The 20,363-nt window shown below is 40.3% G+C and overlaps 1 protein-coding gene across 9 annotated transcripts in view; it reads left to right on the top strand.

Annotated features, from left to right (window-relative positions):
- The window catches only part of REV1 (REV1 DNA directed polymerase), a 90,402-nt gene that overhangs the window by 45,509 nt on the left and 24,530 nt on the right, over positions 1 to 20,363 (top strand). For 7 of the 9 annotated variants that reach the window (XR_006343686.1, XM_043918602.1, XM_043918603.1 and 4 more), the window contains 5 exons: positions 5,429 to 5,581; positions 8,260 to 8,975; positions 11,077 to 11,184; positions 12,601 to 12,717; positions 16,662 to 16,770. Coding sequence is in view for 8 of the 9 variants with exons in the window: in XM_043918602.1 (XP_043774537.1) it covers positions 5,429 to 5,581; positions 8,260 to 8,975; positions 11,077 to 11,184; positions 12,601 to 12,717; positions 16,662 to 16,770 (1,203 nt within the window). In the remaining variant the exon portion in view is untranslated. The remainder of the gene's footprint in view (positions 1 to 5,428; positions 5,582 to 8,259; positions 8,976 to 11,076; positions 11,185 to 12,600; positions 12,718 to 16,661; positions 16,771 to 20,363) is intronic. The other 2 variants (XM_043918604.1, XM_043918606.1) reach the window with 1 other exon arrangement.

The following is a 20,363-nucleotide window of genomic DNA, read 5'->3' on the forward strand; positions in this document are numbered from 1 at the left end:
GGGATCAAGACTACCCCCAAGAAAAAGAAATGCAAAAAAGCAAAATGGCTGTCTGAGGAGGCCTTACAAATAACTGAGAAAAGAAGTGAAGTAAAAGGCAAAGGAGAAAAGGAAAGATACTCCCATTTGAATGCAGAATGGGAAAGACTAGAGATCTCCTCAAGAAAATTAGAGATACCAAGGGAACATTTCATGCAAGGATGGGCACAATAAAGGACAGAAATGATATGGACCTAACAGAAGCAGAAGATATTAAGAGGTGGCAAGAATACACAGAAGAACTATACAAAAAAGATCTTCATGACCCAGACAATCACGATGGTGTGATCACTCACCTAGAGCCAGACATCCTGGAATGTGAAGTCAAGTGGGCCTTAGGAAGCATCACTACGATCAAAGCTAGTGGAGGTGATGGAATTCCAGCTGAGTTATTTCAAATCCTAAAAGATGATGCTGTGAAAGTGCTGCACTCAGTATGCCAGCAAATTTGGAAAACTCAGCAGTGGCCACAGGACTGGAAAAGTTCAGTTTTCATTCCAATACGGAGGAAAGGCAATGTCAGGGAATGCTCAAATTACTGTGCACAATTGCACTCATCTCACCTGCTAGTAAAGTAATGCTTAAAATTCTCCAAGCCAGGCTCCAACAGTATGTGAACTGTGAGCTTCCAGATGTTCAGGCTGGTCTTAGAAAAGGCAGAGGAACCAGAGATCAAATTGCCAACATCCGTTGGATCATTGAAAAAAGCAAGAGAGTGGCAGAAAAACATCTACTTCTGCTTTATTGATTATGCCAAAGCCTTTGACTGTGTGGATCACAACAAACTGTGGAAAATTCTTCAACGGATGAGAATACCAGACCACCTGACCTACCTCCTGAGAAATCTGTATACAGGTCAGGAAGCAACAGTTAGAACTGGACATGGAACAACAGACTGGTTCCAAATAGGAAAAGGAGTACATCAAGGCTGCACATTGTCAGCCTGCTTATTTAACTTATATGCAGAGTACATCATGAGAAAAGCTGGGCTGGAGGAAGCACAAGCTGGAATCAAGATTGCCAGGAGAAATATCAGTAACCTCAGATATGCAGATGACACCACCCTTATGGCAGAAAGTGAAGAAGAACTAAAGAGCCTCTTGATGAAAGTGAAAGAGGAGAGTGAAAAAGTTGGCTTAAAATTCAGCATTCATTAACTAAGATCATGGCATCCAGTCCAATCATTTCATGGCAAATATATAGAGAAACAGTGGAAACAGTGAGAGACTTTATATTTTGGGGCTCCAAAATCACTGCAGATGGTGACTGCAGCCATGAAGTTAAAACACACTCGCTCCTCGGAAGAAAAGCTATGACCAACCTAGACAGCACATTAAAAAACATAGACATTATTTTGCCAAAAGTCCATCTAGTCAAGGGTATGGTTTTTCCAGCGGTCATGTATGGATGTGAGAGTTGGACTATAAAGAAAGCTGAGCGCCGAAGAATTGATGCTTTTGAACTGTGGTGTTGGAGAAGACTCTTGAGAGTCCCTTGGACTGCAAGGAGATCCAACCAGTCCATCCTAAAGGAGATCAGTCCTGGGTGTTCATTGGAAGGACTGATGCTGGAGCTGAAACTCCAGTACTTTGGCCATGTGATGTGAAAAGCTGACTCATTGGAAAAGACCATGCTGCTGGGGAACATTGAGGGCAGGAGGAGAAGGGGACGACAGAGGATGAGATGGCTGGATGGCATCACCGACTCGATGGACATGAGTTTGAGTAAACTCTGGGAGTTAGTGATGGACAGGGAGGCCTGGCGTGCTGCGATTCATGGGGTCGCAAAGAGTCGGACACGACTGAGCAACTGAACTGGACTGATATTCTTGCTTTTTAGGAGTTAAAGAATGACTGTGAATAGCTTAACTCTCAATATTTGTAGTGAAAAATAAAAAGCAGTTTGGGCCCTGTAGGATAAAGGACAACAAGTTATATATATATGTGTGTGTTCATACCTGTTATTTCCTTTTTTGAGCTTGTACGATCTTGGTGAGTGGTTGGAAAGCTTAGGTGATCAGGGAGGTGGGGACGGAGGAAATTTAATGTTGAATGAATGGAGAATTTTTGTTTAGTGGTAGAATATAAGGCAAAAACAGTTCTGTTTTTCCTTAGCACATAATTCACTCCTTTCTTGCCTTAAATTTACTTTTGAATGAGGAAGAAGACAGATGCCTGAATTGGATGGGCAGATGAATATACAGTGTTAGTGGTTTTCTAATAGAGAATGACTGGGATGTTGACTGGAACCGTATGACATTTGATGAGCAGAATTGCATTTCTAAAGAAGATAGTATTGCTACAGTGATACTACAGAGTTTGAAATAGAAATCAACGTACTGACTTTTATATCTCGATTTTTACAAAATTTTCCAGATTCTGGTTATAACTGTCAGTGTAAATTCATTGTGTCAGCATAGGAAATGATTTAGAGGATTGTTAGAAGCAAAGTTCTACTTTAGAGATAAGTTTATTGGGGCTAGAGGACAAACCAAGTTAAGAGTCCCCAAAGTAAGTGAATGTTTCATATCAGTGAGCATGCGTCTGATACACTGACTAGAATGTAATCTCTTTCATATATACCAGAGTCTATTTTCAGTGTATGAAGGAAGTCCACTGTTTAAAGAAATCATGTAGTAATATCTTTTGGTAAAGTGAAACTCCTTTTGATCTTGAAATTTGGATTTTGATATTTGGTATTCAGCTTTTTTTTTTTTTTTTCTTAAAAATAGTAGAAAATATACAGCTCCTTTGTGCTTAGGATAAGCAGTGAAATTAGAAAATGTTACAAGTTAATCCCTGAGAGATTTCTTAAAAGAAGATCTTTTAAAAACATTCCTTCAGATAATGCTTCTGCCATGTCTGTAGTTGGACAGATGGGTAAGTCTTGACAGTTAGGAGTGTACAGTGGATGTGTAGTGGTTTGGGTTTGAAATTTTAAAAATTCCTTGTCTAACATTATTATAGTGTGCTGGGTGTTAGTTGCTTTTACTGGGCATCTCTGAGGATGTCTGGTTAGAAACCTGCAGTATTAAAATCGGCTTTCTCTCATCAGCCTCCATGGGCTGAGTTACATAGGCCTTAGGCTCTGCCAGGTGACCGCAGTCTTCACAGGGGTCGTGTGTGATCAGTGTCGACCACAGAGAGCACCTCCAGGGTCTGGTCAGCCAGCACACTGTCAGGAGGCTGGGAGAAGCCAGCATGACCGCAGGGCATGTCCTGGCTTTGCTGCACCTGGGTCTTCCTCCTGACGTGCCCCTGGCACATCGGGCACCGTTTCAGTCTCCACTCAGCCCTCAGTCCCAGCTGTGCTGTGTGTGATGGAGCCGGCAGATGCTCAGGGTAGGGCCAAGTCCCTCTGCTGCTGGGGCTGGGGGAGCAGGTAGGACAGGAGAGGCTAAGAAGACAAAGATCTGTGGCCAGGCAGCGGAGACGATTGTTAAAGGAAGCAAAATTAGTTTGAAGAAGAATAAAGGAGATTAATAAATAGTCCAGTTTTAGGATTTTCATTCTCTTATTTGCATGTAATCTGTCGTCTTGATAAAAACTAACTTTAGCCTGATGGTAAATTTATTTTGGTAAATGAGAATTGAGTGTGTTGTCAGCAGTAATGTTCTCCACTGTCTTAATTTAGTACTTCAGCATATTTAGTAATGCTACCTAAAGCTGAAGGTGTTATGGGGGCATTATATACTGATATAATTACATAAAGGACTTAGTTTGTAACATGGCATATTTCCATTTTTAGGATATCATCATATGTTTTTCAGTATTCACAATTGTTGACTCAATATTTTGAATTGGTTTGTTTGTTTAAGCCAGTTCAGTAATTTCTTACTTTTTTTTTTAAGTTTTGTGGAGTGCCCTTTGAGGAAAATGTCAAAACTTTTGAATTTGTCAGATACTAAGAAAAATATTTTACTCTTTATTCATTTTTTCCTAAATAATTGAAGGGTGGCTTTCTTAATATGTAGTTTAGGTTTAAAGCCACACGTGCTTTGAAATGTTTCAGTTTTGAATTGAAAATGATATATTTAAAGGCACAGTTACCATATGTAACTCAGTTTATTAGAAAGCAAATATTAGTTTAATGGCCTTGGTTTGAGTTCTTAGTTACAACAGGTGTTTGGGAATGTCTGTTAATGGGCCTGGCTGTCTAGCATCATACTCCTCATGCCCCCTGATTTACCGCAGTGGTGGTTGGTATGTAGATAGTGAACGTTTGGAAGAGGATACCTAGATGTATATGGTAGCTTCTCTTAGTTCCTGTCTTCTAGTGGCCTTGTCTCTATCACACTTATACATATAAAATAGTATAAGTTACTTCTCTTAAAGTTGAGGTTCTTTATTTTGGCCTTCACATTACAGGCTTTCACATGTAATAGACCTGACATGAATCTTAGGAATGGGGGATCACTGGGGAAACCCATGTGAGATGGGTTGAGAAAACCTCGATGATTGTGTGGGAACTGGAGAAAGGTTGTTGTTGTAGTTGTTGTTCAGTGGCTCAGTCGTGTCCGACTCCTTGCGACCCCATGGACTGCATCATGTCAGGCTTCCTGCCCTTCACCATCTCCTGGAGCTTGCTCAAACTCATGTCCATTGAGTCGGTGATGCCATCCAGCCATCTCATTCTCTGTCGTCCCTTTCTCCTGCCTTCACTCTTTCCCAGCTGATATCAGGGTCTTTTCTAATGAGTCGGCTCTTCCCATCAGGTGGCCATAGTAGTGGAGCTTCAGCATCAGTCCTTGTAATGAATATTCATGATTGATTTCCTTTAGGTTTGACTGGTTTGATCTTGCAGTCCAAGGGACTCTCAAGAGTCTTCTGCAACACCACAGCTCAAAAGCATCAGTTCATCAGCATTCAGCTTTGTTTATGGTTCATCTTTCACATCCATACTTGACTACTGGAAAAATCATAGCTTTTACTATATGAACCTTTGTTGGCAAACTAATGTCTCTGCTTTTTAATATGCAGTCTAGGTTTGTCAAAACTTTTCTTCCAAGGACCAGGCTTTTAATTTCATGGCTGTAGTCACCATTTGTAGCAATTTTGGGGAAGGATTGTGGTTAATATTAAAGTCATGATGATTAAAATATTGACTAGTCCAGCTCTGTATTTAAACTTTTCTCATCCTATTCTCTAGTTTTCCCTTCCTCAATGTGAGATTGTTGGCCACTGGTTTTTAAAGTTTCAGACACATCTCTTCATGTTTAACTAAAATTATATTGTGTTAGGACCACTAAAACGAAGGAGGAAGGAATAAACTAGAAAGAGCAGTGGCATGCTGTTGGTGGAATACTCCTGTTCTTGAGAACGTTCATTTTCTGTGAAGCTCGTGTACCCCAGTATTAAACCCTTAAACTGGTCTGACTTTTTCGTTTCAGCATCAAAGCTGGACGACTGCTGTCCTACATTCCGTATCAGCTGTACAGCAAGCAGTCCTCCGTGCAGAAAAGCCTCAACTTCAATCCTGTGTGCAAGCCTGAGGACCCCCTCCCCGGTCCCAGCAGCATCGCCAAGCAGCTCAGCGACAGGGTGTAAGTGCGTCTGGGCTGGGGAGACTGCAGAGCGGGAGTTTAGCAGTGCATGGCCCCTGCTCTACGCAAGCTAGAAGCACACGTGAAACCTTGTTACTCGTCTGTATTAATGCTGTGGAAGTATAGGGGTGGGTGTCTTAGCTAAAAATTATTTTTATCACGACAGTTTCATAAATAAAATGTAAACAAGAAAACTTTTCCACTCACATTAGATTTCCAGGTTAAACCAATGGCTGTTAAGTTACTAGAAGTAAAATTTTTCATGGATTTTCCATGGTAGTAATAATTTTTGACACAAGTAATTTGCTGTAGAATATTACCTTCTCAAAAACTGAGCTACGCCACCTGTACATTTGTTGTGCACTGTTACACAGAAAGATAGATAAAATGTTAACATTTCTAGGTTATTTTTGAAAAATTCTAAGTCAGTAACAATATAAAAACATAAATATTTTATGTTGGTGAAAATTTAGTTGATGACCCTCAAGGTTGTAGAATTAGAGATGAATCTAGGCCTTATTCCATGTGTTTTTAAAATATTTTGATTTAAGTTTTAATTGCAGTAACCCTAGGTAAATTGGCTCTATAGTTAATTGGTATGTTGCCTTAACTTGTATATCAGGTGGTTTATCATCATGATTCATTATCATGAGCCTTCTCCTTATTTATTTAAATTGCTTGCTTTGGGAGTTGGATGTATTTTTTCCCAAAACACCAGGAGTGTTAATTGCATTGGGGGGATCCGATGTCACTACCTTCTGTAGTTTTGTTGGTGTTTGTTCTTTAACTTGTGTTCACTTACATAAGTTGTTTTTCATGTTACCTAAAACTTCTAATTTTGTTTTTTTAGTACCATCAATGTGTATAGGCAATATCAGAAAACTTTCTGAATGCACAACTTCATCTTTTTTTTTCTTACTCCACTAATAAAATATCTATGTGTGTGTGTTTTGAAATTCTTCTCTGTGTCGATTTTAGGAAGAATTTGCCTATTAGATTTTAATTATTGATCCATTTATGTTGTTGCCTAGTGAATGTATTATCCACTCATGGTGCATTTCCAGTCCAGCCACTTTAGATGCCCGATTGCCTAGGCTGGAACACCGCAGTGCAGAAAGAGGGCCGTGAGCAGTGTTTTATTGCCAGTGTGTGCATTTCTATTGCATGTGTTGCTAGTATTAATTTAAAGTCTTAGTATTTAAATGAGATCTAAGGCTTTTCTGATTGCACTTTTGTTTCTTTCTTGATCTTTATTTTTTGGCATGTTCCGTGCATTTTATAAATTTTTTCTGAAGCTCCTTCGTGTCGCCTTTTGCTCCCTCGTTCTTTGTCTCAGGGGCCAGACTTTCTCTGTCTTGCCTCGCTTTAGGTTTTCTTCCCTTCCTCTCTTAATCGTTTCTGGCTGGTTTTCTGTTTCTCTCTTTGGTGTGCTCACTTGTGAGGCTTGGACCTGCCCAGAGCTGGCGGTCAGATCCCACAAGCTGATCAGCCAGAGCCAACCCAGAAATGGGAGGTGATGTTTGGATCCAGCTCATGTGTGGTTTTCCTGTGTAGTCAGACTGTCATTACTAATAGACCCAGTTGGTATTAGGAGGAGAAACTTGAGATTAAGCCTGTTGACGGGGTGGTAGTCTAACCACCACCCCGGGGTGCTGTGCACGCCCTCATCTGGGGCCTGAACTGTAACTGGGCTGACGCTGCGGGCTTTCCTAAGTAGAGTGAATTACGGCTTTGTGGTTCAGACTCTTGTTTTTGTTACTTAGATGATTCTTTTGAATACAAATTATTTTTTTCTTTATTACAGAACATTACCGGGAATCATTAGAGGAATGATTAATTTAGTGTAACGTTTGTCATAGTTCCTGCATTTATAAATCTGTCATCAGGGCACTGGGTCCAGACTGCCTTGGACCTACCACCCTGGCATCTAAATAATGCATTTCTTAGAATGGAAACACTAATTCCCTGTCAATGGGGCAAACATCCTCATTTTTCTAGATATAAATTTCATTGAATTAACCTTACACATTGACTTTTTCTTTCTTTACTTTTTATCTACACCAGTTGACCCTATTAATGGATTAATGAATATAGTATGTTGGTTGTTTCCTGAGGGAAAGTAACCAGCCTCAGGAGGGCAGCAGTATTGGATTTAATGTGTTGAATAGTACCTTACATAAAAAACTGAAAATAAACATAGCAGTAAGAATTCACATGAGGTTTCTTACCCATTTTTACAGGAATTATTCATATTGTATTAATTGAGCAAATGCTTGACTACTAGTGTATGCCAGGCACTGTGACTCAGACTTACATCAATAGATGACAATTTTTAATGGGAAAATAATTGAAAATTGTTTCTTGGTTTTTTCTTCAATCTGAAGAAGATCCCATTCTATTTCTTCTTTGGGAGTATCTGAAATTTTTAAAAAGGAAACAAAACCTAAAAGACTGTTAGTTAATATGCTGGAATTTTCCTAGTACCTTGCTCCTTCAGTTTAGCAAAGAATTATCTTCTGTTGGAAGAGCAGTAATTCAAGTCATGGTTTAATCTTTCAGATTTGGGTGGGGGGATATTAAAGTGTGCATCAGTAAGAAAGTTTACATGAAAAATTGTTTCAGCTTGAAAGTCAGACACTATTCATTTAAAGAAAATTTTTTTTCTTTTCCTGCTTTAGAAATCACATAATTAAGAAAATCGAGACGGAAAGTGAAGTCCGAGTCAACGGAGTGAACAGCTGGAATGAGGAAGCTGCAGATAATGACTTTGATTTTGTGGGGCTGCAGCCTGTGTTCCCAGGAAGGAAACAGAATGGCATTCCGCATCCCAGAGATGGCCGTGCCCTTTGTAATGGGCACGCCCACAGCTCTCACGGTGCCTTAAAGAGCCTGGATTGCTTGGCGCCCCCGGGCAGCAGCGGTGTCTCCAGCAGGCTGTCCGCAGAGCCCGCCCGGGAGGAGGCCGCGGGGCCCGAGAGGAGCCGCGGCGCCTTCAGAGACTGCGCCGTGCAGCCGGCCCCGCAGAGCACCTGCAGCGCGGACGCTCTGCGGGACCCACACAGAACTAAGCCCTTCTCCTCGCCGTCTTTGCACAGCAACCCTCGAGTCAACGGTGCTCACCACTCCACCGTTCAGGGGCCTTCAAGCACAAAGAGCACTTCGTCAGTACCTGCCCCGGGCAGGGGGGCGCCCTCGGGGCCGCCCCGACCCTCGGACTGCAACTTCATCTCGGACTTCTACTCCCGGTCCAGACTGCACCACATATCCACGTGGAAGTGTGAACTGACTGAGTTTGTCAATATGCTGCAGAGGCAGAATAGTGGTATCTTTCCAGGAAGGGAAAAGTTAAAAAAAATGAAAGCAGGCAGGTCTGCACTTGTTGTAACTGACACAGGTAGATACTCAACTACAATCGTTTTCTAAGAAACAGTCATGCTTACCGTTTTGCTCTTAATCTGTCACTGGTGTTCTGGTCAGTACTAAGCTCTTGTAACATGGCAGCCTTGAGGAGTATCGGGTTATGTAAGTAACAGTAAGTATAACAGATGATGAAAAGCTTTCTTACTAAAGTATTTTTTACAAAATTATTTTTGAGTGTGGCTAACTGAACATCTTTAAGTAATTTGAATAGGTCCAAGGTTGGGGTTCTGAGCATTCATTCTTCCTGTAGACTTTATCAGTTGTTGAAGTTTTGAACTGTAAAATATAGCATAGTTTATATTCAGTGCTTAATCTCCTGTAAAAATGAATTGGTTTGATAAGAGTAACTGTTAATTTTTAAAAGCTTGCGTCATAATGATTTTTAAGTCTTTCAGTAACTTTGACATAATAGCTATTGTAATTATAGTGGTACACTTTTAGTGAGGTTAAGTATTTTCACATAAGTAGATTGGCTAATTGTATATTGTATTTCAATATTTCTCTTGTCATCAAAAACGAAACCACAGTAACAGGCTGTATCTCTGTGCCTGTCAGTGTGTTTGGTATCTAGTGTGAGGCTTTCGATGCTTTTTGTGGCTTACATGGTTCCTCCCTGAAGATGAGCTGATACTACCATTCGTTTATAGCTGTGGAAGGTGAGGTGCAGAGAGCAGCTCAGGTCTCCCAGACTGGTAGAGCCGCTACATGTGGATTTTTTGTTACGTTTTGCTGTTTAGTTATTCCAGATGCTTTTTGTTATTTATAAAATAGTTCAAAATAATGGTTATAGGTATTAGATTTTCCTTATATCATGCCTTGGTCTTGTTACCTAAAGGTCATTTAATTTAGAAAGCTTCCAAGAGCAATTATGAATCATTTCTATGAGTGGGAATTTTCCAAGATGAGAGATTTTTATATTGTATGAAAGCATTCAGTGGGCATTTCGTACATGCCTTCCATATGACTTGAATCTTTAAAACCATTATTTTGAGTTGTTTACGTTATGTTTATATAATAGTTTCTTATCCAGCAGGATTATAGTAAAGATTTATAAGTCCTTTCTTGAGGTAAGAGGGAGAGCAGCAGGGAAGTCCAAGGCTTTGGAGTCAGGTAGTCGCGCGCAGCCGGGCTGCACCCTTCTCGGGAAGTAGCGTGTGAGTTCACTCTCTGAGCCTGTTCCCTGCTGGCTGACGGGTGATGGTCCAGGAGGGTGGCAGGAGCAAGGCCCCATGCTGTGCCCTAGTGGGAACAAGGGAAACGTGCTCATAGTCACAGTCTGCTAGATAGAGCTGTCTCAACCTTTTGGGTACTAACTGGAAGTTTTTAGGAGCCTGTCATGAAGACTAACCTCAGTACAGTTGTTCTTAAATCTATCAGAGGAAAGAAAATTCCTTTATGAGAGCATGCTTTTTACAAGGGTGGTGGCCTGTGGGCTCTGAAATCAGATGCCCTGGGATTAAATACCAGCTCAGCCTCCTACTGGCTGTGTGACTGAAGTTATTACCCTGGAAAATGGGGATAATCTTACTACCTCTTTCATAATGTTGTTGTGAGGGTTTAAATTAATACATGTAAAGCTCTTAAAACAGTGCCTAACACCTACTGCTAAGCGCTGGATAACAGTAGCCCTGTTTCTGGCTGTCCTACCAGGGAGTGTTGTCACCACATGGAGTAGTGCCCGCTAAAGTTACTTAGCTCCCTGGGACTAAATACATGAACACACCTCTGTACATTTTTATGTACCATTCAGCACATAGAAATAACTTTGAGATAGGTATTCAGACAGATTGAGAGACTTGTTAGAATATAGACTCGGAAACATGATGTCTTCATGATTGATTTTAAATTATGTTTGGAAACTAAATTTGTATCTCTGAATTATTTTTAGAGACAAAGAAGCTGAACTTTGATTTCTCTTGAGGTGATATAAATAATCAATTATAGAATCTGTATTGTTTTAAAAACTTTATTCTGCTTATAAGCATTTAAGAATATAATTTCTAAAGTTAACTAGACCTGATATTTTAAAAAGTATTGATGAGTTTGGGGTTTGAACGTTCTTTTTTTCCTTCTAGGAAATATGTCAGTATTGAGTTCACCCAGACATCAGAGCTGTATAATGCATGTTGATATGGATTGCTTCTTTGTATCAGTGGGTATACGAAATAGACCAGATCTCAAAGGTCTGTATTCTTGTTTATGTATTAAGAAAATTGATATATTGTTACAAATATATATTCTAAGGGATCACAACATACTCTTTAAGAAATATTCATTCTGATTTTCCTTGGCAAAATCAGTTACTGCTTCCAAATTTTCTGGACTCCATAATAAAGAAAGATTGAGGGAAGTTAGAAAAAATTGTTTTCCTCCCTGTAGAGACCAAGCCTTTAGGGAAGAATACTCCTCTTCAGTTGAAGGATCTATCATCTAAGATTAGGGCATTTTCTATGTTTTTAACCTATATTTATTATTTTTTGTCAATAAATGGAAATTTTATGGCAGCATATGTCTTTGCAACTTGGGTCACTATGCTTTCTCCTGAGTGAATCGCTTAACTATCCTTCTGTTAGGGGAAATTCTAAGTTTTTTGGTTGTAGAATAATTTTGTGTTATTGAACATTGTTAAAATGTGTTGTCCTCTGTGCAGTCTTTGTTTTAATGGAAATTTTAGGTATTTGTGACCTGTCAGTAATTTTGGAAATATTTGTTCTGGATTTTTCAGAAGTTTAGATCTGAAAGCGATAACTATTAGCCTTTTCTTCCAAGAGTATTTTTCGTGTAAGAGAAGCACAGAAGCTGCTGGGGATAATAGTAGGGCTTTATTTTTATCACAAGTAGTTGCTGCTTGAGCTCCGATAGAGGTGTTTAGATTGTAAAGAGTTGATTTTAGCCCATGACTGGCTTTTTGATGCATTTTTTTCTTTATCCTCACTACAAATGCATTCAGTGAAATATATTTTTATACACACACACACAAACATGAATTATCCATGCTGTTGGTTTACAGAGTTAGACCTATCTTCTGACACATACGCATACAAGGAAATGGTGTGTGAAAGATTTTGTAACTAAACCAAAAATTTCGCGACCGTATACACTCACCTTTGTTCTGTAGTAGGTCAGGTTGTGATTCCTCTGCATATATATTTTGATTAGTTTTTTCTTGCTGTAAAAATAAAGATTAGTTTAGATGTTACCTTACTTTTTTGATACCAGAATTATAAAAAACCTAGATACAGTTTTTGTTTCTCTCCTCACCCTGCCACTCTGAATTGAGGTTCTGTGTTGCCTATTTTCTACTTTAAGAAACCAGAGAGACAACGAGAAGCTATGATAGTGTTGCTTTTAAGTTGAATAAATGCATCAAGATTGTCATGAATAGTTTACTTTGGGGGGTGCAGAGACACTTAGATGACTTTTGCATAGCAGTTGATAATCTTTAAAGCTCCTGTCTCCGTTAGGGACTAATGCCTGAATAAAGCTAGAGAAAAATGTCATATTTTTTTACGTCTTTTGAAAAATTTTCCGTTACATGTTTTTTACTGTTGTTAACATTCCTGTACTTAGGTTTAAAACTGATCGTACTCTTCTTACAGGAAAACCAGTGGCTGTTACAAGTAACAGGGGCACCGGCTGGGCCCCTCTGCGTCCTGGCGCTAACCCCCAGTTGGAGTGGCAGTATTATCAGAATAAGATCCTGAGAGGCAAAGCAGGTACAGATACAAGCTGCACAGTCCTAGTGCACCTGTCGAAGACTTCTGCATTTTGCTTTGGTTCTGTTGTTACAGAAATAAAAGCAGAGTTGAAACAATTAGCTTTTTCATTCAATGGTTTTAAGGGTGTCAGTCACATCTTAAAGCAAAATCTGAACATAATACAAATGAGTGGTTTATAGTTAGGCTTTGTTGAATTGGATAATGATACTTTCCTGGGAAAGAGAGTGAAGAATGTTTAAAAGGCATGATTAGCTTGCGTTCTATAGATTTAGTTTGGGGAGGAAAATCATGGACATCATTTTGTAGGAACTTCTAGACTTGAAAGTTAATTACCTGTTGTTTTGGGCTCTGATCCAAGTAAGGACACTGAAGTTTGTTTTCTGAAGATGTGTATGCATCATTGGACTGAAGAACAGTTAAGGTTTTAGTTACTGGAGTGAGAAGATAAAGCCAGCAATCATCCCCCACATCTTTGTTGCACCTGTTTCATATGGGAAACTTTTTTCTTGCCTCTTTGGCTTTTAAATTTTGGCTGTTAATAAACAAAATTATATAAATTACACTAATCACATTACTGTTTGATTTTCATGTCTCTCCCCTCCTCCTCCCACCCCCACCCGACAGTTTTCCCTGAGAAATATTTGCTTAGTAATTACGAAGTAATTGTTTGACATTGGTCAGTTTTCCCATAGATGTCTGCAAATTTTTTAAAATTAATTTTTCAGAAAATAGAGATCAGATATGTAGTAGTCTGGAACGCTTGCAGTTAAATTTCATCCCAGTTACTTCAGGTTCTTAGTGTTCAGTTAGAAAAGTTGGGGGTTATTTTAGAAATGACCTCGATGAAATTAAGATGAAAGTAACGCCAGTAGATGTCTCGGAGGACCTTCTTGGGATTACATTTTTCTTGCTGGTTGTGATCATCTGTTTACATGCCATGGATACAAAGGAGAATATTTATAGCTACATTTTGATGCTTCATGTGTACTTGTATTCTCCAGATTTCCTGAACCTTTTCCTGGTCATTTAATAAGAGAGTTTTTGAGATTCTAGTGTGAAGTGAGTAGATCTTGAGGTTGGTATTCTGAACTTGTTGAGCATTGCATTGTCATATTTGACAAGGTGGGTAGTTGAAGTATTGGTAGCTTGGTTTTGTAGTAGGTTGGTTTTCCTATCTGCTTTTCTGTGTGGTATTAAAGATGAAATCTAAGATTCTGGTAAACAAGTAGCTTAAGAGAATGCACGGCACTTGTCACACTGGGCGCTCAGTAAATACTGAATGAGCTTTAAAGAGGGAAGACGCCTTGTGCACGCTGCTCGTAGCATCTCTTGGTTCCCCGGTGCTCAGAGCTGCTCCTGTGGGTAGACTTGTGTCTGCCCCTGTTACGCAGTGTACATCCAGAGGTTTGGTCTTGGCAAGCATGCCTTCCTCAGAGTGAGTGGAGAGCTGTTCTCTCACGTCTTTCCTCCTGTCACCAATGATCTGACCATAAGCAGTTTGTAAGCAGAATTCTGACCTTTGTAATAACTTAACTGTCTTCCTCAGTGTAGCCGCTGGATTTTCATAAGCTTGTATAGCTCACGTTCTCTCTGCCTCTTTAAGTATGAGTGGTAAACCAGAGGTAAATATTAGAAGAAGTATTGATGTTGGACTTGCCATTGAAAACTGTCAAAACTAGATTTTCCTGTCACTAGAAAAAGAGAATACGATACTTTATATTTTACACTCTCTCTGACGTGACATCATTCACTTTTATGTGTGTGCTGAACCTTTTGACCTGTTAGGATCTTAACAATATTTGCTGCATATGATGTGAATAGATGGCCTTTGTTAGAGCGGTTGCAGTTAAGCTCACCCCTGGAACTTGTTTCTCCAGTGCTTTCATTCCTCTTTGCTTTTTATTCTTTGATCTTTCTTTCCCTGGGTCCTGTTATTAGATACGACACCAAATTTTAAAACATTGAGGATCAATTTAGGAATTAGAATCTTTGCCTTCTGTACCATAACTTAAAAAAAAAAACAACTCAGTTCTAATGTTTTGTCTTGTACATCTAGGCGAGGTATTAGAGCTAACACATCATTAGCCTTTTATAGGACCTCAGTTTCTTTCTTGTCATACTCAGGGACTCTGTCTGATCAGACCAGCGTGACCAGGGTCTCCACCCCTGGCTTCTTTGCAGCTGCTCCTGAGCCATACTCAGCAGTGGGCCTTGTCTGGAATTTGGAATCTGTGTATACTATGATTTCCTGGCTGGGCCTTTTCTCCCTTCCCAGATTCCAGAATGCAGGTGTTCCTATCCCGTCAGCAACTTCAGTGTTCGTTCTAAAGAGCGACCGAAGTTTTAAATTGTATTAGTCATAGACTTACTCTCAGCAATTTCTTTTTCACAGATGTGGGTCCTCTCCTGATTTCTCCAGCCATCCCTGCGCATACTCCATGTGCCCATCTGGTTTGTCAGGGCTTGACGAGCCGCCTTCTCCCTTGCCCTCCAGGGAGGAGAGGACAGTGTGTCCCTGCACTTCCCCGCACCGCCCATGGAGCAGCTCGCTCCGCTTGTGGAGGCACTGCCCTGGCACACTGTGGACTGGGTCAGTCCACCCAGCGGAGAGAACTTTGCAAGGTTCCCCCGGCAGGCTGCTGGGAGCAGGGGCCGCGGACAGTGCTCTCAGCAGCAGTGGGACTTTTCCCGTAGGTGGGTTAATTAGCCCTTGGAATAGAAGTCCCCTGACTCCCCAGCTCTTAAGGCATAGCTCATGGGTGCTCCTTTGAAAGGCAGCTGGTTGTGGCTGTTCCGGCTTCAGCTCTTCTTTTTTGGGTTAGTAGCAGCCACCGTTGAACTGTCATACTAACAACCCTGAAATCCTTACAGGTTTTCAGCTTGGAATAATGGACTATTAAAGCTGATATTTAGCCTTCCAAACCCCTTCAGGACACTGGGTCGGCCGCTCTGCATTCTGTCCTTAATTTGTCCTAGTATAGCACATGTTAGTCATGCTGTATCAGAAATCATGACTCAGGGTGTGTGCTCTGCTGTTTTTAATTTGGATGCAAGTGGAATTTGACCCCATGAATATGCCAGTCCTCAGACTTTGGTTTGTATTTATGCTTCGTGTATGTGGGTGCTGGAACCCAGACTCGCTTGTATGTGTTGCATAGTCGGGTGAAATGTGTTGAGGATCACCGAAGTCAGATCAGGAGGAGTTGTTCGTAAATCTTTGTTTACCTGGCAGTGCTTTTCACTTGGCTGATTTTTCATGGAATGTTATGTCTCTGAAATAAATAGGAAAGAGATCCTGAGCTTGTTAGTGATGTTGTTAACGTCGTGCTCTTAATGTATTTGTCTAGAATTAGCCCAAGCACTCTCAGTCATATTTTACTGACTCATGGTATTTTTGTTCAGAATAGTAGAACTATGAGAATAGATTTTTTTTAGAGCATATTCTTTTTGGGAATTCTGTGGTGTCCCAAGAGACGTAACTGAAGTTGTGTTTTAACCCATCTCTCACGTGCTGGTCACATCATAGGACGGGCAGTCAATAGGCTGTCTAGACTGTGTGCTTTGGTGTTCTTGTGTGAAGCTGGAAGTTGGGAGAGCTGTGTCATCCTTTTGCGGCTGTAGGAAGAGGTTCATTATTCTTGTGCATCTCCAGAGACCTAAGGGATGGTTTATATTTATCCTTCGGTATATGTCTCTTCAAACTGTTATTAAGATAGAACTGTATGTATTATGATAAGTTCTTGATTGCTGGTAAAGGATATACTGGAAGTAAGCTATTTTAGAGTTTTAGATTTTCTTTTGTTAAATGATTAGGGGGTAAATGTCAGTTTACTTGGAATTTATTGAACATTTGTATATGAAATGAATGGTAAACAAACTTCTTGAATGAAAGTTAAGGAAAATCATTTTTAACATAAAATCATTCAATTTTATTTTTGAAGCAGAAATACCAGATCCATCAACGTGGGAGAGTCAAGATTCCGCACAGATAAATGGAATTGATTCTGTTTTGTCAAAGGCTGAAATCGCATCTTGCAGTTATGAAGCCAGGTATGTAGGCATTAAAGATGTTGTTGAATAATTAATTTACTTCATTTCTTATATAATCTTTTGAAGTGGATTTAGATGGGTTAGTCAAACCTGTGACTTGAATGTAACAAATAAAGAAAGAAGTCTTTCTAACCTTAATCCCTTCCGTTTCCTTTTTTTGCCTTCACAAATGCTCAGTAACTTTAAATAAATACCTTAGTGTCCTGCTGAAGCAGTAGGTTCTGTGATGAAAACCAAAAGAAGCTGGACATTGTCATTTTTCAGTCGTTGTCTTTCAAAGCATAAGATTAAAGAATTAGATATTTTTGGGTGGAAGAGGGCCTTAGGGTCATCTACTCTGATCGTTATTTCTTTCTGCCAGGAAATATCCCTTGTTATTTAAACCTGGTACTCAGCATTTTTTTAAGTTATGTTAAAACCTGATTGCCTGTTAGGTCACAACCCAGCAGTCCCGCCCTGGCACGCCTGGTCATCTGCTCACTTCAAGTCGCAGTGCTCTGGCCTGCCAGCACGAAGCCTGATTACTGCCGGCTGTGTCAGTTCTGGAGGAAACAGATACATCCCACACGTTCCTCCTAGTTTAGAAAGATGTTTTTAGAAATCGATTATTCGGGTTGTAAAAATGGAGTCATGATTAATGATTAAGTGATTAATTTAAAGAGCATTCATTATTTTTTTCTTCCTTGTTAACTGAACACAGACACTTTATAACACAGCGAGCATTTAGACTGTGTGTTAAAAAGCAAAGACATCACTTTGCTGACAAAGGCTCACGTAGTTAAGGCTGTGGCTTTCCACTAGACTTGTATGGATGTGAGAGCTAGACGATAAAGAAGGCAGAGCACCAAAGAATTGATGCTTTCGAACTGTGGTGTTGGAGAAGACTCTTGAGAGTCCCTTGGACAGCACAGAGAGCAAACTAGTCAATCTTAAAGGAAATCAATCCGAAATACTCTTTGGAAGGACTGATGCTGAACCTGAAGCTCCAGTACTTTGGCCACCTGATGGGAACAGGTGAATCATTGGATAAGACCCTAAGGCTGGGAAAGATTGAAGACAGAAAAAGGGTGACAGAGGATGAGATGGTTGGATGGCGGCATTGATTCAGTGGACATGAACTTGGGCAAACTCCAGGAGGTGCTGAGGGACAGGGAAGCCTGTGAGTCACAGTTCGTAGGTCATGAGGAGTCGGATACGACTGAGCGACGGAGCAGCAACAGCAAAGCACTTACTTACACACCGCTGGCAAGTGTGGGAGTGTTTACTAATTACAGAAGCAGGCTGAGGTCACATCGGGCACACTTTTCAGTCCTGTTTTTGTTTGGTAGTGTCTTAATGGTTTTGTCATTCATGCTTTTTAAAAAATGAGATATAATTGACATGTAACATTAACAGTATACAACAATGACTTGATATATATATTACATTTTTCAGTCGTGATTTAAAGTTGGAGTTATTCAAGCAAGTCTAATCTGATCAAAAAAGTATCTTGACACATCATCATCTAACCAGAATAGTTTGCTTAAAATCTTGCCAATTGTCTTATTAAAAGGATATCTAAGAAAAAAGGATTATATTCAAATCCTTTATGACACGTCAGGCTTTACTCCCCGACTGACTTTGCTTTTTTCATTGACAGTTATGTTTTAATCTTTTTCATTGTTCGTTGATCATGTCGCCAAGGAATTGAAACTTTCTTTAATGAAAAAGATAATTAGATCTGAATGCATTGTGGATTCTATGTTTTCATTAGTGCAGGAAGTTTAGAGCTGATTCTGTGCAGTGGGCTAGTCTCCCCCTGCTGAGTTACGGGTGGTGACAGACGGCATGCTTCTGGTGACCGGGCGTCGTGTTCTGCATCTCGAAGCTGTGAGGGATGCTTGCCCAGTCTTTGGTCTTGGCTGTCGGTGACGTGGGAGCGGCCTTCCTGTGCTGCCTCTGCCGGGTCTCTCCCCGTACCCGGCGCCCCCTGCTGGATGCTGGCTGGGGAGTGAGTGCCAAGGTCGCCTCAGAGTTCAGAGTGTTGCCAGCTCCTGGTGGTTTTGGACTCCAGGCCTCTGTTGGTGTTTGGATAGGGCATTTGTATTGTACCACAGATGGTGATTGTCAAGCTGAATATGTTACAGAATAATTGGAGTGATGATATATGAGGGCCAAATGCTGTGCAGCAAGCCATTTAAGGGTCACTTAGATGGCAAATGTTGAAGGAGATGCGAAAAGTGGTGAAAATGAATTTGAGTGTAAGTTGAGGGGAAAGAAAACATGAAACCCACAACAATGGGGTTTTTGTCCTTTAATTGTAATTTTTTCATTTTCTAGGCTACTCCTAATGAGAGTCTCTTGGATATCCTATTTTTTAAAGGCTATCTAACAGTTATATTTTCCTTCAGTGAGATTTTTTTTTTTAATGAATATATACAGAGTTGCATCAGAGAAATGTTTCCGGACTTGGACTGGAGACTAGGTTGTAGGGACAGTCATCCCAGTTTTAGGCACTGGAGAGTTTTCAGTAGACATGGTCCTTATAATAATGGGGTTAGCTAAGTATGGAACATGACCGTAGAAGCCATAGGAAGGTAGAATCTAATTCCACAAGTCGAGATTTGCATGCCTGTTTTCTTTACTTATATTTACCATAGAGAACCTGGCAGGCTGTAGTTCATGGGGTCTCAAGAGTTGGACACAACTTAGTGACTAAACCACCATAGAGAACTAGTAATAGCTTTATCCATAACTAAGTTAGAAGGCAGATATGTGGATGGATAGGTAATGATATACATATATCCTACAGTTACCGATTTTAAGGAGCAAATAATTTCTAAACCTCCGTTTTCACCCTTTACTATCCTGAATTAGTGATGTGGATGGCCTTCAGAATATTGAATTGACAATGACAGCGATTTAATAGCTGGGTTTTTTTTTAACATTATCTAATGCAACCCAGGTACCCTTGCCTGAGCACATAGCACAGAGAAGACGGCGTGTGCTGCTTTCCCTGTAAACCTGGCAGTGGGCGCCCGTGAAGTCCTGGTGTTGGTCCTGCTTGGTGTTTGAGCTGGCGGGCAGAGATGTCAGTGTGGTGAAGTCACCGTGTAATTGTCTTTACCTGTTTGTTATTACTTTCTGACCATGCTGCATGGCTTGTGGGGTCTTAGTTCCCTGACCAGGGATTGAACCCGGGCCCTTGGCAGTGAGCGCGCTGAATCCTAACCACTGGACCGTCAGGGAAGTCCTGCGCATTTGTTTTATGTGAAACAAGCCTCCTTTCCCAGCCACCAACTAGGAGCGTTCTACTTCCCTCAGTTGTGGGAGGCCTCTTAGGTTTTTCCTTTTCTGTTCATAACTTCCTCACAGTGTCTAGTGATCCCCAAGCATCTCTCTCTGGGACATAGGTATGCCTGAGGACGTAAGTTGATGTATTATAATTTTCTAAGTAATATGCCTGTGGAATTTTTTGTGTAGGTAAAAAATTTGAAAATGAAAGTACTGTAAATATAAGAATATAGTACTTATGGGAATTATGTAACACATGCCTTTAATTTGTAAGTTTAGCTTTTACATGTTGAACCTACCTATCATGTTTTAAACTATTT

This window comes from Cervus elaphus, chromosome 11 (assembly GCF_910594005.1).
Source record: "Cervus elaphus chromosome 11, mCerEla1.1, whole genome shotgun sequence".
Classification (NCBI taxonomy): domain Eukaryota; kingdom Metazoa; phylum Chordata; class Mammalia; order Artiodactyla; family Cervidae; genus Cervus; species Cervus elaphus.